General features: G+C 39.1%; 1 protein-coding gene across 7 annotated transcripts in view; it reads left to right on the top strand.

The window, feature by feature from the left end:
* The window catches only part of kif13a (kinesin family member 13A), a 327,451-nt gene that overhangs the window by 266,608 nt on the left and 42,095 nt on the right, over positions 1–18,748 (top strand). For all 7 annotated transcript variants that reach the window (XM_078539266.1, XM_078539264.1, XM_078539265.1 and 4 more), the window contains 6 exons: positions 1,703–1,802; positions 1,999–2,125; positions 4,787–4,842; positions 7,722–7,846; positions 13,456–13,632; positions 15,584–15,676. In XM_078539266.1, the coding sequence (XP_078395392.1) occupies positions 1,703–1,802; positions 1,999–2,125; positions 4,787–4,842; positions 7,722–7,846; positions 13,456–13,632; positions 15,584–15,676 (678 nt within the window). The remainder of the gene's footprint in view (positions 1–1,702; positions 1,803–1,998; positions 2,126–4,786; positions 4,843–7,721; positions 7,847–13,455; positions 13,633–15,583; positions 15,677–18,748) is intronic.

Raw genomic sequence — 18,748 nt, 5'->3', positions numbered from 1 at the left:
TTAGTTATGAAACACTTACAAACAAAAAGGGAAAACAACTTAATAATTGTAGCCATAAAAACTTTAATTCTCTTTATTAAAAGGAAATGTTCTAAAAGATTGAGAATGTTGCGCAGAAGTATCTGCAGTTTGAACTTAGTTTAGACTGGAATATTCCTTTTTGTATTTGAATGAAGTAATGAATTGAAAGCTTTATTTTTTTTAAATGCAGGTAGAAAAAGATATGCTCCATCTCCATTTCACCTATGTACACTAAAGCAGGGCTCGAAATACCAATTTTGGAAAAAAATTACCAGTGGAAAAGCATAAACTTTTATAAATTGTGGCAAAAAATGAGAATGAAATATGAAAATTAATGCAATTGGTGACACTTCTGCTTTTAATTACTGAAAGAAGAATGTTACCTCTCTAAATAATGGTTTATCCCATATATGACATGTTTCCATAGTATCTGTAGAGCATCTTTTCATACTATTTGTGAATAATTTAAAAAAAACCTTTGGATTCATTTGATCCTATAAATGGGCACAAATATTAATTTTATTTCCACTCATCATGTTAATAAGACATCATGATCTCCAGTTTTCTTCAGAGCATTGCATAAAAATGGAAAACACAGTTACCATGAATGGTGAACATTGAGTATTTCGATTCCTGCAATTACTAACATTTTGAGGAGCTTCCTCTCTGCTACTTGCCACAGTAATATTGAATATTAAACTGCTGTTTACTACAAGTTCCATGCTTATAGCATGAATGCATGTAACCACTGCATGGGGTATTTGAAAATAAAAGATCTGTCCTGTGAAGGGTCTCATCTATTTCTTAATCATTACAAAGACTTGCAAACCTCAATTGAAACTTTCTGGTGTCAAATATGCAGGTAAGCTAAAGGCCAAACAACAGCAAAGATTTCCACCCTTGAAGTGCTACTGTACAGTTTTACAATGGTTATGGCCCCATTCTTTTGCAACCTTGACTTATAAATTTAGTAGAAATTTGCGTTTGGCCATTTATAGCAGGTATTCCTCTGATCCATCATTGGCACAAGCATGGAACTGAACCACACGGGACAGGAGGTTCCCAGGTTCAGTACCTGACCTGCAATAGTTTGTGATTTAGCTGCAGGATTATAATTGGACTCGGGACTATTGATTTAGGGAGGAAAGGAACAGAAAAAGGACATGGTTCCCACCAATGATGATTATCTACTGACCCCCTACTCGGAAGTGCATATTTGAGTTATCAGGAGGATAGGTTTGGGATGCTCATTGTGGTTAAATATCAAACTGATTCTCACTCAGTTCAGCATGAGTGAACATGTTTAAGAGATGAGGGAAGAACGACAGAAAAATTGCAGAGTTACGGTGGTTTATATATAGAAATCTATTTTATTGATTCCATTCCAATTTTGGGAAAATTGCAGTAGGAAAAAAAGCACCTTGAACACCACAGATGTAGATTGGGAATGTGATTATATATTCTGTCAGCACAGTATTAAGTTCATCCTGCACTCTGGGATGGAGCAGTTTCTCTAAACAGCAGAAACAAAAAGGGGAGGTTGCAACTAACTACTGGTAGGTTGCAAACTTTTTGTAACTTCTTGTAGAACTGTTCAGTGGCACTGCACAATGCATTTTCAAAGTGCCAAAATGTACACCGGTAAGCAATGTCTTATACCTTTACCCTTGTAATTGGTCAGGAGGAAGATTTGAATGAAGTGCGGGAAAGATGGTCTGATGCATTGATGAAGCGTCGGGAGTACTTAGATGAACAAATTCAGAGAGTAATCAACAAGCAAGGTGTGTATACTTCAGTCAGTGTACAACATGATGCACATATTTATTAGATATAGGTGTAGTGGGTGTCAAAGGCCACAGCAAGAACATTTCAAGAGTGAGGAAACTATGGTAGAAGAAATTACCGGGAAGCACCACAGACGTTTCTGCTAGTACTTCTGTTTGTTTGGTTGATATCATCTTGTGATTTTCCATGTAGAAAAAACAGAAGATGATGTGGAGAGGGAAGCCAGGCTGGTGGAGCAGTGGGTGGGCCTCACTGAGGAGAGAAATGCTGTGCTTGTTCCTGCTCCAGGCAGTGGAATTCCAGGAGCACCTGCAGACTGGTCAGTAAAACTCCTGCTTCAAATCTCTTGTGATAACTCTGCTTTAAAGTTGCTGTGAGTGTTAGAGGTGGAATATCCTCTTTCTTTTTGATCTTTCTCAGTCCAACTGAGAGTTACTTAGCTTGTTGAGAAATCTAGATATTAAAAAATGTTAACTGCTCCCATACATTTCTAGAGATTTGTTTTCCCTGTCTCAAACACTTTTTTCCCCTCGCATCTAAATCTCTACACAGTACGCACTATCCATTCAAAGTGAGCTGGTCCTCAAGTGATCCTTAACACTGCTGCTTAACAACTAATTATTAGATTATCCAGTGTGCAAAGGCCGTCCAATGTAATTTGCTTCACAATTTGAAATTCTCTTACCTGTCTCCGAAGCCTATTTCCAGTGACCTTGATGAGATTGGGATCTCCTCACCATGCTGATAATTATAAGTGCTAGTACACTTCTATGATGAAATATCCCAATACCCTGTTCCCTCAGCTAATATTTCACAATAATTAGTCAGTTGGGACAGTGGGACAGTGTTCACTTCTGCTTGGAATTCTCCCCATGATGACTAGATTAGTAAATGAAGCAAAAAGAGGTATCCAGTGGAGACCAGGCATGGGAATGTTGATCATAGGAAACAGGAGCAGGAGTAGACCATCTGGCCACTCTAGCCTGCTCCACCGTTCAATAAGATCATGGCTGATCTGATTATGGCCTTAACTCCACTTTCCTACCTGTCCCCATAACCCTGACTCCGATGTCAATCAAAAATCTGTCTAACTCAGCCTCCGCTGCTCTCTGGGGAACAGAATTCCAAAGTCTAACAGCCAACTGGGGAAAAAAATCCTCCTCATCTCAGTCTTAACTGAGAGACCCCTTATTTTTAAACTGCTCCCCCTAGTCCTCGAATCCCCCTGCAAGGGAAACATCCTCCTAGCTGCCTCACAATCTTAGATGTTCCAATATAATCGCCTCTCATTCTTCTAAACTCCAATGAGTATAGGCCTAACCTGGCTCAACTTTTCCTCATACGACAACCCCTTCATCCCAGGAATCAGCTGAGTGAACCTTCTCTGAGCTGCTTCTAATACAATTGTAGCCCTCCTTAAGTAGGGATACCAAAACTGTACACAGTACTCCAGATGTGGTCTCACTAAGGCCCTGTACAGCTGTAGAAACACTTCCTTACTTTTATATTCCAACCCCCTTTTCAATAAAGGCCAACATTCCATTTGCCTTCCCAACCACTTGCTTTTTGTGATACATGTACCAGGATAGCCAGATCTCTCTGTACGACAGATTTTTTCAGTGTCTCTCCATTTAAATAATATTCTGCTTTTTTGATTCTTCCTGCCAAAGTGGACAAGCTCTCATTTTCCCACATTATACTCCATTTGCCAAATTTTTGCTAACTCACTTAAACTATCTACATCCCTTTGTAGACTCTTTGTGTCCTCCTCACAACTTGCTTTCCTGCCTATCTGAAGCATCAGCAAATTTAGCTACCATACGCTTGGTCCTTTAATCCAAGTCATTAATGTAGATTGTAAATAGTTGAGGCACTGATCCCTGTGGCACTCCACAAGTTACAGTTGGTCATCCCAAAAGCAACCCATTTATCCTGACTGTCTGCTTCCTGTTTGCTGACCAATCCTCTATCCACGCTAGTATGTTCTCCCAACACCATTGGCTCTTATCTTTTATGCGGCATCTTATTGAATGCCTTTTGGAAATCCAAATACATCACATCTAGTGGTTCCCCATTGTCCACCCTGCTTGTTACTTCCTCAAAGAACTCTATTAATTTAATCAAACATGATTTCCCTTTCACAAAACCATGATGACTCTGCCCGATTGCATTACAATTTTCTAAATGTCCTGCTATTATCTCCTTAATAATGGATTCAAGTGTTTCCCCTATGATAGATTTTAGGTTAATTGATCTATAGCTTCCTGCTTTCTGCCTCCCTCTCTTGAATAGAGGTGTTACATTTGTGGTTTTCCAATCCTCTGGGACCTTTCCAGGACCCAGGGAATATTGGAAGATTATAACCAATGCATCCGTTATCTTTGCAGCCACTTCTCAGAGTCTTTCTTCCTCAGTGGAATATATCTTTGTTGAAAGTTATGAAATATCGCCTTAAATGTTTGCTACTGCTTCTCTACCATCTTACCTTTTAACCTAATTTCCCAGTCCACTTTAGCCAGATCTGTCTTCATACCCTTGTAATTGCCTTTACTTAAACTTAAAACTCTCGTCTTAGACCCACGTTGCTCACCCTCAAACTGCATGTGAAATTCTATCATGTTATGGCCACTGTTAGGAAGTGGTTCACTTCCTGATTGTAGCAGTGAAATGAAGATCAATTTTTAAAGTGGACATTGCATGTTACCTGCATAGAAATAGTTTATGGTGTGCAGGTTCCTGAGACAACAGACAGCAGTAATCTATTTGAGCTATCAAAATATAGCAAGTTTTCTTTTGCTTCAAATTAATCTCACTGGAACTTGGAACAAGCCCGGAACATTTTTCAATAATTATGTGGTCTACATTTTGATACTAAGTTCTGGCCTTCATAATGAACATTTCCTTTCTGTATTTTAAAAAAATGTATTGAGTTCTTAATCTGTATATTTTAATTTTAGCTCTAAATAAGTATATTTTTCAGGGTATCACCACCAGGAATGGAAGCTCATATCCCTGTACTGTTCCTTGACTTAAATGGTGAGCCAATATGTTAATGAGCAAATAAGTTTTTTTTGTGTCAAAGGTTGAACAGAAAATAAAAATAATCCCCATGGATATAAAACATAAACAAATCAGGTATGGAGATGGTGGGTTAACATGCTAAGAGGAGGTGCTGAGTTTCATATCTAATATACCCACTCGAGCACACTGAATGGAGATCCAGCATTTTTCCATGAATCGTGGAAGCGATACACCGCTGGGCTGCTCCTGCCAGCTCCTCATAGTCAGTTTAAAAGTAGGACAGGTGGAAGCTGAGGATCAGATTGTCTGGTTATGCTCTCACCTGTAGCAATAGGCGAGAGGGGAGAAAATTTGACACATGATAGAATGTCTGTCATTCATCCTCCCAAAAAGGAGCCTCTGGGTGAAGAAAATCATATTATTGGATTTGCATTGGTTACAATATGCAGATTATTTGCTGATAAAGGACACATTCAATGATGCAGTGTATTAAGCCTCTAATATTAACTTGGACATTGTTCTTCATTACAAATTGTTTCTTCAGCTGTATGCAGTCAGCTTCACCCAAACATAAGATTCGCTATTTGTTACTGAATGAAGAAGAACAACAGCTGTCATTTATATAGTGCCTTTAATGTAGAAAACAATCCAAAATACCTCAAGAGTTTTACCAATAAAAATTGTTGCCACTGAGCCACAGAAGGAGATATTAGAACATATGGCCAAAAGGTTGACTAGATATTAAGGGATGCCTTAAAGAAAGGAAGAGAAGCGGTGAGATTTAGGGAGGGAATTCCAGAGCTTGAGACCAAGCCAGCTGAAAGCACAGTGGCCAGTGGAAGAGCAATTAAAATCCGGAATGTGTAAGATGCCATAATTGGAGGAGCGCAGCAACCTCGAAGGCTTGTAGGAGTGGAAAGTGTTACAGGGATGGGAGGGGAGCAAGGCTATGAAGGGATTTGAAAAAATGGATGAGGATTTTAAAACCGAAGTGTTATATGGGAAACCAATGTAAATCAGCAATCACAGGCATGATAGGTGAATAAGACTTGGCGCGAGTTGAGCTACAGGGACCTGTGTATGTCCAGATTCAAAAATTGGAGGCCTATGCTAGGAGCTGGTTCTTAGGCTTGTAGAAAAATGGATGGGCAGGCAGAAGATGGTTATGGTTGCTTTGAAAATGTATTTCTTTTATGCTTCACGTGTACCTGCAATTCTTGGAGGTAATCTCATGCTGTTGTTTGTTCTATTGACTTCTGCACTTTGGATGATCCAAAATAGCCAAGTTGTGCTCCACTAATGGCAAAGCTGATAGATCATCCTATCTTAAATATATGTTGGTGGTGAAAAGTTCTGTACAGCATCACAATTGTTTACAATGATCATGTGATTGACTCTTAACTGCACTCTGCAACGGCCCAGCAAGCCATACAGACCAAGGACAATTAAGCGTGGGTAACACGCTGGCCTTGCCAGCAATGCCCAGACCCCATTAAAGAATGGAGAAAAAAATATATAAACACTGTCCATCTTCAATGCTTTGAATCTAATATGTTCACCACATGCTTGTATTCTCAGTCCTTCTAAACTCCTCTTAGGTCCACTTTTTATATATTCATTTACTCTGCAGCCTATCTTGGTTTCACTAAATGTGCTGCCTATCATAAAATATATTCAAATTGTTGGTATTACATACAAATGCAATTTATTATTCTGCAACAGTGGATTTCCCATGCAACTCTTGGCTTTCAAGTGCTGAGGTCATTGAATAATTTTAAAATTTAAATTGTCAAAAATGTAGTAAAAATTAAATATTTGTTTTAAAATGAAACAAATGGATTTAGATTCCTACCTAAAAGGTTTCTGTTGAAGTACTTGAAAGTTATGTGTTTCATTAAATATGTTATAAGGAATGAGAGAGAAGTGTTACACGAAAAGACGGTTCATTCGTATCTGATCTTTGAGGTCTTGATCCAGTTTAATACGCTCATGAATTGCTCACTTTTGTCCTACATTGAGAAGGAAGTTTCTGTGATGACTTATGGAAATAACATTAGACCGTCCGGACAGCCTGGTAGAAGGGAATCTCCATATAAGAATCAAAAAGTCAAATTGTCAAAATTGAAACTTTTGGCCTTCTGAACCAGTCAGAGAATGTTTTGAGAGATCTGCTGTACAGTTGAGTTTAGCCCTAATGGAGCGAGAGACAAGTTGATTAAACTTGGAAAATAAAATCCATTCCTTTGGTAGAAACTGTGAAAAGAAGTGTGTGCATTCTTTTTTCTCATTTGTGAGCAAAACTTCACAACCCAAAAGTAGCAATCCAAAATCGATATTGACATTAGTGAGACTTTTCTCCCTTGTAGGAGTGTTTCCCAGTATATTTTAGTTATTATTAGCCTTTAGTTATATTACTTCTGCTGTGAATTTTACTTTTTTATAACTTTGTAGTGTTAAACTTAATAAGTATGTTGAATTGAATGCATTAGTTTTTAATATCTTATTTTAAAAAATGCTTAGTGCCACATTGTCCAGATTACTTGAATTTTAAAAGGCTTTCAAGAAAGCTTCTTGGACCTTTGAATTGGTTCTAAGTGCCAATTGAGTAATTCCTTGAGTTTTGCTCATGAAAGCTCCCCTGGCTGCTTCAAAATAAAGTTTATAAATGTGGACCACTCTGAATTATCATTCAATTATATTGGTAATGAGCGATTTTGGACAAATGCTTATTGTGCTTCTTTAGCTCTTTTGCAATGAATAGAGAGAATGAGCAATATTACACTATAATTTTCAATTGCAGGAGGTTAAAAAAAGTCTTAAGTAGCAATTTAAATTTAAGAACCTTGCATCTTTGGCATAGATATCTTATCTTGCATTTATTGTCATTCCTTTAGCTGATGATCTCCGTGCAAATGAACAGCTCACTGGTCCCCATGCTCCTGGAGTGAACTCAATTTTACCAAAGGAACATGGCAGCCAATTCTTCTATTTACCCATCATCAAGCACAGTGAAGAAGAGGTACAAGAGCCTGTCTATTTAATTTACATCTCACACCTGTTCAGAATTTCAGTGCCTTACATTTTTCCCCTCCCCTCAAACTCTGCTGTGATATTTATTAATTATCTATAACTGAGTGCCTTGGATCAAATACAATGGAGATTATTATCATCTTTCCTCTTTGTGTTAATCATTGTTATTGGGCTCCATATACCAAACCACTTACTCATAATATTAACACTTATGTTACGCTGTTCAATGTCATATTGGAGTGCATGTTACACTAGACGTCAATTTAGTCAGAATTTTAATGGTCTCATTAGTTTTGTGGTAACATCTAACAAAGAAATGAATCATCCAGTATATAATGCTAATTATAATCACAATAAATAATTGCCTTTAGATCAATCTGACCACAAATTGTCTCAATTCTTCAGCAGACAATGTAAAATGTCACTGCTGGATACATTTCTCATATCTACTACTCACACCTATAGTACTAAAAATGTAGTACTTTCATAGCTATTTTCTTTATGGTGTATTTAAGCATTCCTTCACATACATTAAAATTACCAGCTCCCAATTGGAGAGTTCTGCAGATCACAGAAGAGATGCATTTATTTGGTTCAAGTGTTTTGGTAACCAGCATTTGCTGATGCAATATATGGGATTGATCACAGCATGCAGTTACCTGAATATAGAATGGGATGGATTGGTGCAGCTGCTGAGCAATACACTCCCTGAGACTCTGTTCCGAGTGGAATGCTTTGTTGGTGTTCACACAAATATTGAGACAAGTTAAAATGTCAGGTGTAAATCGGTGGGAACACTGTCACCTCTGAGTCAGTAGATCATAGGTTTAAGTCCCTTTTCAGAAACTTCACAAAATTTAGACTGGCACTCTGGTGCAGTGCTGAAGGAATGCTGCGTTGTCAGAGGTGTTGGTCTTTCAGATGAGACATTAAACTAAGGCCCTGTCTGTCCCCCTCAGATGAATGTAAAAGACCCCCGGCACTATTTCATTAAGTACAGAGGTCTTCTTGGTGTCCTGGCCAATATCCCCCAATCAACACCTTTTACATAAAAAAAATCTGGTCATTGTTACATTGCAATGAAATGTGATTTAGGACCTTGCTATGCACAAATTGCCTCCTGTGTTTCTGACATTACAACTGACTGTAAAGCTCTCTGGTGCACCTATATAAATGTTTTCTTTTTAAATCCAGTGATTTCCTAGGATATCCTAGGATATATTTTAGGATATATTCCTGGGATACTCTAGCTCACTGACTAACTTCCCTAGGAATCTCTTAGCAAGCAGAGGACCAACATATTTCACATAATTCTGTTGCAATGTGCATTACCTTTCCAACAGATCTTGTGCAGATGAGGAAAATTAAATGTCAAGATGCCTTTTCATATTTCTCTGTAAGCATTGATGAAATTTGGCCCTAAGTTAGCATATCACACTGGAAAGTGGGGAATCTACTGCTCAATTTCATCTGTGGTAGAAGACTGGTAAAAGCCAGCTGTCATAAAATAGCAGGTTCTTTTTGAATTCATCTAACCACAAGATGCACTGATAAAAAATATGTGTAAAAGCCCATGTTATTTTTGGCAAATGTATTACCTTCTGGTGCAGGTTAGTTGCCAACTTGTCACACAGCTCACAGAGACCTCTGCTGCAGGCTTCAATGCATTCCCCTAAAGCTGGTATCAATTACATTGCCTCCCACTTCCCCGCAATCTGTTGCGCTGACAGCCATCAGTTCATTCATGTGGCTTGCTCACTCCTGGTCATAGATTTCTGGGTCATCCACACGTGCAACACTTGCAACACTTGCAGTGATCCTTGCCAACTTGATTGCATGATGCAAATCATAGTGAATGAATTCAGATTTGGTCTAGGGGGAGTTTAATATTGCAGCGGCCCCCTTAGTTCAATTTGGCATCGTGCATATGTGCCCTTGCATTGATATGTAATGTTAGCAAGCCTAATTAGTGGGATCAGTGGGAAATTGCAGAAGCTTGTGTCAAAAACCTTCTTCTCACAAAGAAGGTGGGGACTACTGAGGCTTATGTTCTGGTGTTCAGTTATGAAATTTGACCAATGTTTAAGTTTAGTTTTTGAAGAGTAAATTATTTTGAAAAGGCTTATTAATCCTCCCCACTTTTTTCCAAAGTTACAGAGCCAGTCTTTTTTGTTTTCCACTCTCCAATTCATTTTGATACTGCCCAGCCACTGCCCCCTTCTAGTTCACATTAGCTCTCTTTGCCTCCCTCTCCCTCTACCCTATTCATGCTGTCATTTTCCCCTCTGCCAGGTCATATTGGTGCTCTTTCACTCTGCAGCTGGCACTCTTCTGCCCCACCTACATAGTTTACTGTCACTCTCTTGTCTTCGCAATTCATCCCACCCCTCCCCACTCCCAATTCACACAGGTGTCTCCTCACTCTCACCCACCCACAATTCGTACAAGCACTCATTACCACCTCCCCAGTTGACAGACCCAGTCTTTTCCTCTTCACCACTCTGAGCTCCTATCTGTCGTTGCTGCTGTTCTGAAGGATTGATCTTTTCCATGTACTGTGGGTAGGAATTCCTTATTTTCTGAAACTATTGCGGTTAGGAATTTCTAGCTGTATCTGCACTAGAAGCCGCAGAGGAAGAGCAGCAGCATAAGGTAGGAGCTACAAAATGGTCGTGAGAACCAGGTTGGGGACCAAAGGAGGATGGTTTTTTACTGTGGGAGGGAAAGTGGAGGTAAGACCACAATTGTCTCAGTTTCTGAGATTAGAAGCACAGTTGTTACTGAAGTCCAATTATTTTGGCCTATTTGTCAGTTTTCAGACCCCATGCTAAGTTGATATTTCAGTGCAGTACTGAGGAAATGCTACATTGTCAGTGGTGCCGTCTTTCCAATGAAACATTAAACTTGAGGCCACAGCTGACACCAGGAGAATGTAAAAGATTCCATGGCTTGATTGGAAGTAGTGCAGGGAAGTCAGCCAGTTCCTATCCGCCTGTAATTGCTCACAATCCTCTTCACGGGAGCCATATTACTTATTTTTGTGTTTTAAAATGTTGATATGTTCCCGATACCCAAGGCCATACCATTTATTGAGAGGAGCACTGGACCAGCACCACTCCTGGGACACACCACTTTACACCTCTCCCGACCAAAAACATTCATTAACTACTACTACCCACTTTTCTGTCCATAGCCAACTTTGTGTCCATGCTGATACACCATTTTTAAGATTGTGTACCTTCATTTTATCAATGCTTCCTATGTGGCACCTTATCAGATGTGCTACAGGATGTGCTACATCCTTAACAGTACACTTTTTTTTCCTCAAAGAACACCATAAAATTTATTAGCCAACATTTGCCTAATACAAACCTGTTCTATAATTGGCCCATGTCATTCTTTGGCTCAGTGTATTTTTTCGTCTAATTATGACTCTAATTAGGGCGTTTTTCTACATTAAAGGCACCATAGAAATAAAAGTTACTGCTGTTGTATTCTGGCCACTTGAAGCTTATCTGCTATTGATATTTGGCTGTCTGGTCTCTAGTTACCTGGGTTATCCCTTTCTCCCTATTGGAACAGAGATGCTATAATGTCAATCCTGCAATGTGACACAAGCTAATCTAAGGATACTTGCTCAGTGACCTTATTTCAGCATTCTAGGATGCCTGCCATCAGGGCTCAGTGCCTTTTCCACTTTTGAGTTCCTCCAATGCTTTTCCATTTCTACCTCATCCAAATAATTACCTAATTAGTCTCCACCCTGCATTTGTAGCCTTTCATCCCACTTCCACACACAAACCACAAACTAAGACAAAATACTTATTTAATATCCCTACCATCCTTTTACCCTCTACAAGATTTCCTTTTCCATCTCTAATTGTTCTTTTCTATAAGTTTTATATTTTTAAATCATTTTATTATTTCCTGCCCATCTCTTTTTATATCTTCGCTTAGCTTTTGTAATCTCTTTCTGACACCATGGAGAGATTTGAAAACAACAATGAAAATTTTAAAATCGAGGGCCAGGAGTCCCAAGTCTTATAAGTACCTCTGTGTTCAGAAGGGATTGCTTTTTGCTTACTGTGATATCTTCTCTCACTGTGTTTATCTTTTCTCAAGTTAATTTCTGTCTTTGATTTCTTCCTCTCCTTGCTTTGACAAGATGAGTTATTGTTACCCACTCTGCAAAACAAAAATCAGTGGATTTGGCAATAGAGTAAAATTCGCTCCAATGCATGAGTTGATTGGTATTCCTTCTGTTTACTAGTTGGTTTATGAGCATGTTACACTAAGCTGAAAGATATTTCAGAACTACAGCAAGTCTTGTTTAATGACCTGACACCAGCAGGCTGCAGCTGGCTGACCTCTAACATTTATTCCACAGAGAAACTGGAGAACTCGTTTAAAATGCCACACGTAGGAGTGGGTCATTTACCAAGGGATTTGCCCTGTGGGTTATTTGCTTGATGCTGCCGCAGAGTGCCTGAAATGGAAATTATTCTGTTTCCCAGCACTGATGTGCCTTGGTGTCTTAGATACCAATACCATTTTTTTTTTAAAGAATCCTTTTTATTGAAAGGGAAATTTCATGGCGGTGGATGGGTGTAATTTTGTAATTCAGCAGAGAACTGCTTTCTTGGTTGTGGTATTTTGGGAAATCATAGGCACAGCACATTCTCCACTTCCTGAGATGCAATCCCTGTGAGTGCCACCATCTGGAAGGAGGGCCAGATTGTATTTATCACCACTTTGATCTGTACAGACTGATATTTATGGTAATTTAAGAACATTGTGCTTTGGGACCACAGTAAAGTTAAAGTTGTGATTCCTTTGATATCAATTGTCTAATGATCCTGATCCTTTAATAACTGGTACAACAAATTCTAGTTCAGTTGCAAAAAATATTTGAATATGGGAGGTTTCTGCTGTGTAACAATGATTAGTATTATTGACAAAACTCCCTTTGGTAGTACCATTTAAAATGAAAAGTTCTAAAGGGGAAGGTTGTCAAATGGAGGAGAAAGGAATACTTTGAGTATAAAGAATACCAGGCAATTATAAAAAAAAAATCTCTAACGCTTATGACTTGTCCATTCTCCTAATGGTTTATCAAGTATTTTTAATTTAATTTGTCTTTTGCCCCGTCTCCACAAACAGCAGGGAACTGCTATATTGCAGATCAGCATCTAGGCCAGGCCTGAGTGCTGATCAGGAAGTGGCTGGGCCCAGGAAAAACCAATAGCAGTGCAATGTTGCTGATGCAGCTTATTTTTGGCATTGATATCGATGAGTTCTCAGACTTTTATTGGATCTCATGGGATGCCATTCGATGCTAATGTTGGCAAAGTAGCTACAGTTAGTGTGTGATTCCCAAACAAGTTCCCTCAGGGAAGAGGCAACGCAAAACTAATACTTTCTCCTGGACTTTATTTCTTAGAAAATGTACTATTCGTCTAGAAGAGCACGTCGATTTTTTGTTTCTTTTTTCTAACAACAGTAAATGCATTTTAAACATGTGATAACTACAGAAATACCAGTAGATTTCTCACACAAGATTCTGTTTAAGGCTGATTGTGCTGCTCTTTGGATTTTTAGGTCTCAGCTGTTGCCTCCTGGGATTCATCAGTCCATGATTCCATATACTTAAACAAAGTTACCCCACAGAATGAACGCATCTATTTGATTGTAAAGACTACAGTGCAACTCAGCCATCCAGCGGCTGTGGAGTTGGTATTACGCAAGCGTATAGCTGTCAATATTTACAACAAGCAGGTAAGAAGTTGTTGATATACATGAAAAAAAATCTAATGTTTCCACAGACAAGTGGAGCATCACTATGTGCACATCACTTACCATAACTTCTCTTTCTGCTAATGGATTGCAACAAGGAATTCAGCTAGTGCCCCACCACCTTGACCAACAATGAGAACCAAACAGCCGGTGTTCCAGCTGAATTATCAAGTTTCCCTGTTATTAACATTATCTTTCACACAACTAAGTAGAAATTCATGACACTTTTCCTCAGAAAATAGCTGCAGTCATTAATTGGCACTGTGGGAACAGTAAAATTAAAGCAAAATACACAGATGCTGGAGATCTGAAATAAAAATAAAGTGCTGGAAAGACTTAGTAGGCCTGGCTGCATCTGTGGAGAGAGAAACAGTGTTAACGTTTTTAGTCCAATATGACTCTTGTTTGGAACCCCGAAGAAAAGTCATGATGGACTCAAAACATTAACTCTGTTTCTCTCCCCACAGATGCTGCCAGATCGGCTGAGTCTTTATTGCTGTGGGACTGGTGGTTAATATCTGTCTTTGAGTGAACAGTGGCACACCAGCTGGCATATTATATGTTGTTTAGGTTACTTGAAATGTTTCTTTATTGGTCCAAAGTGTTTGGCTTCAATCCTATGCTGCAGTTCTAGTGTAAGTGCAGCCTGAATCCACAGTCAGTGTCTGATTGACACCTGAGTTGCGATCAGTGAGACTCTCCGGAGGACTTGGTCTTGACTGATGCGCTCTTCACAAGCATTAGTGTCAGTGCGAAGTCAAAACCACTTGCACTGAAGCCCATGTTACATTTTTAAAAAAATTTGTCCTTGGGATGTGGGCGTTGCTGGCAAGGCCACACTTATTACCAACCCTAGATGCCATGAGATGGTAGTGATGGGCTTACATCTTGCACCACTGTCGTTCTTGGTGTTAGGGAGGGAGTTTCAGGATTTTGGCCCAGTGACAGTAAAGGAACAGCAATATATTTTCAAGTCAGGATGGTGAATGGCTTGCAGGGGAACTTCCAGGTGGTGGTGTTCCCATCCATCTGCTGCCTTTGTCCTTCTAGATGATAGTGGTCATGGGTTTGGAAGGTGCTGTCTAAGGAGCACTGGTGAATTCCTGCAATGCACCTTGTAGATGGTACACACTGCTGCTACTGTGCATCAGTGGTGGAGGGAGTGAACGCTTGTGGATGAGGTGCCTATCAAGCGGGCTCCTTTGTCACCAGGCCAGCATTTATTGACACTGTGGCTATAAAAGAAAAGCCAAATGTCCAAATTAGGATGGTGCCTTGCTTGGAGCTGATATTCCCATGATAATGCTGCTCTTGTCTTTCTCTGGTAGAGGTTTCAGGGGAGGAAGGTACTGTTGAAGTCCCTTTAGTGAGTTGCTGAAGTGTAAGATCTGATTTGAGCGTACGTAGTGTAGCCACAGAGTGCTAGTGGTGGATATTGAGACACAGTGATACAGACATAAATCCACTAAACTGCTGTGTTCTGGATGGTCTTAAACCTTTTGGTTGGAGTTGCACGTTAACAGGTGAGTTGTGGGTATTCCATTGCAGCCCTTATTTGAGCTTGCAGATGGAAGTGCTTTGAGGGGTCAAGGGATAAGCCACTATAATGCTATATTATCCAGCCTCTATTTTGGCGCTGTGGTGACTTGGCCGTTCCAGTTGTTTGAATGAACGAGATCTGTGGGTTTTTTAAAACTATTTTTAAACAAGTTCTCTGAAACTTGTAACAAAAATGGTTGATAGTTTTAAAAAAAATCAGGCATGCATGATATCCACCAATGGGAGCCAGCAATGTGAAGGATAAATAGAGCGTTAATAAAAGCTGCAATTTTATGTTTGTACATTGCCTGTTAATTTTTTGTTACTAGAAAAGCAGGTTGATGAATTAAAGGATTAATTCAAAATTCTTCTTCTTTGGCAACTTACTTTACAGAGTTTTACACAGAGTCTGAAGCGAAGAATGTCCTACAAACATATTCTTCATTCCTGTGGTGTTACCTATGAAATAGTATCCAACATACCTAAGGTAAATCTATGTACAACTCCCTGGGAGAGCTGTGACTATGACCTAATGAACAAAAATGCTTATTAGTGGAGAATAACTGGAATAATTATGTTATTGAATAAGAAATACTGAAATTGTGGAAACCAGGTGTTTAATGAAACCTGTACTTGAATGTTTTGTATTTGTTCATGGGGTGTGGGCGTTATTAGCTAGGCCAGCATCTATTGCCCATTTCTAATTGCCCCACTACATGAAAGATTTATTTTAGTTAATTCACTAACTTCGATGACCCTGTTTCAAATAAGTTTAGGTAGACTTAAAATCCCAAGTGCAAAATTGCCCATAGTTCGGTAGAGGTCAGTAATTTATTGGCACTGTAATTGAGGAGGTTAGTATGTGAAATGGGGTGGTCAGAAAGAGGGAGTCTTATGAGTGCTGTTTGAACTGTTCTTCTGAGATTCAGCATTATTAAGGTAGATCAAAAAGATTTATTCTGCAACCAAGTCATACGGAACCTCACCTGGAAGTTGTTAGTGCTCATGATAAAGTGGAAAAGTATTTTACCCCAAATGCTGTCCTTGACCTTAGAATTCATCCAGAGTTACACACTGAGAAGTTTATTTTTTGGCAGAAACTCAGACAAGTTTAGGCCAAATTATTTCTGCAAACAGAAGCTCTGTTGTGCATACTGGTTCTGGGTGAGCAAAGGGGCTTTGCTAAGCACTTAATGTCTTTAGTTCACCTGCTAAAATCTGACCTTGCACATTGATGTAAAAAAAGGTTTGCACTTTAGTCTATTAAAATGCATTGCAGTTGACATGATTTTCAGATGGAAATTCTAGAATGTAAGACAATATTATGCTGACAGGTATAGCATTTCAAAAGACCCTAACACCTTTTTTTCCCCAAAAAATGACTTTTTATGAATTATTACATTACATAACAGTTTATATTTGACATTACAAAAAATGCAATACAGTTCAATTTCTTTGATTACAGTATGTGGCACTCTAAGTGTAGTGAGGCACATCAATTAAAGGTTATATTAACAATATAGATTTCATGTCAAACCTAACCACTAACATTTCTGTGTCTACAGTAGTGCTCCAACTGTCTCCACGCAGTCTTTGGTTTTGGAGATTTGGAGATTCAAGTTCTAAGGCTTTCATATTGCTCATTATCATTAAATGCCATTTTTATACTACGTATATGTGTTATAAATTTTTTCAATGTCTTATTGATGTTATTGCGAAGTGTTAATGAGGTTTTACAAATACCTTCCTTTCTTGTCTTATCGAACCTTGATGAGGTTTTGCTTCCCTTTGACTTTCTTGAGATAGTTGGTATAATTTAACTTCAAACAATTTATTAAGAACTATTTACAAATACCCTCTCAGGGTAAGCACATGGTATTCAGGACACAGACTGTTCTGCTCCTAGCTGTCTTGGAGCTTCTTGATCATCTGACTACTGATGTCACAATCACATCATTAATAGCATCATGGTCTAATTAACATACCCATAAACCCATTACTCTACATCTCCCCTCCAAGTATAATCTCTAATTGTTACATTGTTTTGTGAAACTATTTACACTAGATTTTCGAACATCTGTAAACCTCTTGTACTGTTTCAATTCCCATCCAACTCTTATGCATCTTCCTACCTCTTTCCACCTCTTCCCCCCCCCCACCCCACCTCCCCTCCTGACGCCCCCAGTCACTGTTACAAAGGGTTTCAATCTCCACAAGTGTTCTCGGCTCTCTTGGTGGATGTTGTGGACATGTGTAGTTGCTCCTCTCTTCTCTGGAAGACAAACACATTGGACATTGGTGGTGTGAGATAGCAGCTTCCTACAACCACTGGTAACTGGGCTATGATCTCTAACTTGACTACAAGGGTTGTGAAACCCTTTCAATGGAAGACTGATTCAAGGAAGGACACTTCAGGATATGGGCAATCACATTCTCTTGAATAGGAAGAGGACAAACTAATATTCTATCTGGAATGTTCTGCTCCCTCTTTGCACACTGGGAAAAGGTCTAAAAAAGAAGCATTTTCAGCTTCGATGAAGAATTTCACAGCTGTGTCATTCACTGCTGCATAGACAATGAAAAAAATGTTCAATCTCTGAGATTTGAATAAATCTGGAGGGCGAAAAAAAGAATGACAAATATCCTGAAGACATTGCAGGACATGGGAAAAAATACGACTTCCCTATTACTCTTAGGGTACTACTGTAGTTTCTGTAGGTAGTGGTAACATTTCCATAACAAAAACAAAAATAAAAATACCTGGAAAAAACTCAGCAGGTCTGACAGCATCTTCAGAGGAATACAGTTAACGTTTTGAGTCCGTATGACTCTTCAACAGAACTAAGGAAAAATAGAAGAGAGGTGAAATATAAGCTGGTTTAAGGGGGGGTGGGACAAGTAGAGCTGGATAGAAGGCCAGTGATAGGTGGAGATTGCCAAAAGGTGTCATAGACAAAAGGACAAAGAGGTGTTGACGGTGGTGATATTAGCTAAGAAATGTGCTAACAGGTGACATTAAGGGTAGAAAGCAGGACGAGCAAGATACAGATAGCCCTAGTGGGGGTGGGGTGGGGAGAAGAGATCGAAATAGGCTAAAAGGTAGAGATAAAACAATGGATGGAAATACATTTAAAAATAATGGAAATAGGTGGGAAAAGAAAAATCTATATAAATTATTGGAAAAAAGGGGGATCGGAAAGGGGGTGGGGATGGAGGAGAGAGTTCATGATCTAAAGTTGTTGAACTCAATATTCAGTCCAGAAGGCTGTAAAGTGCCATTTCCATGCTTGTTTCAGCATGAGGTTGCTCCACTGTAGGCAATGGGATGAAGGTGTCAGCATGAGAAGGTAAGACTACACCACCTTCAATAGAACAAATCTCCAAAACTGGGTCGAAATGAAATTCCTGTATAGGACTCTTCAGCTGTAGAAGCTCTGTAAAGTTGGCCTCTGCTTCTGCTGTGAAGGATGATTTAAGCATAAGGATAACTTGCTGATGAAATTCAAATGTGGACTGCATTTTACTTTCACACAAATGAGTAGGCTGTACATTTCTTCTA

Source organism: Cetorhinus maximus, chromosome 3, assembly GCF_964194155.1.
Source record: "Cetorhinus maximus chromosome 3, sCetMax3.hap1.1, whole genome shotgun sequence".
NCBI classification, from domain to species: Eukaryota; Metazoa; Chordata; class Chondrichthyes; order Lamniformes; family Cetorhinidae; genus Cetorhinus; species Cetorhinus maximus.
The sequence above is the reverse complement of the archived record's forward strand: the minus strand, read 5'-3'. Positions and strand labels throughout refer to the sequence as shown.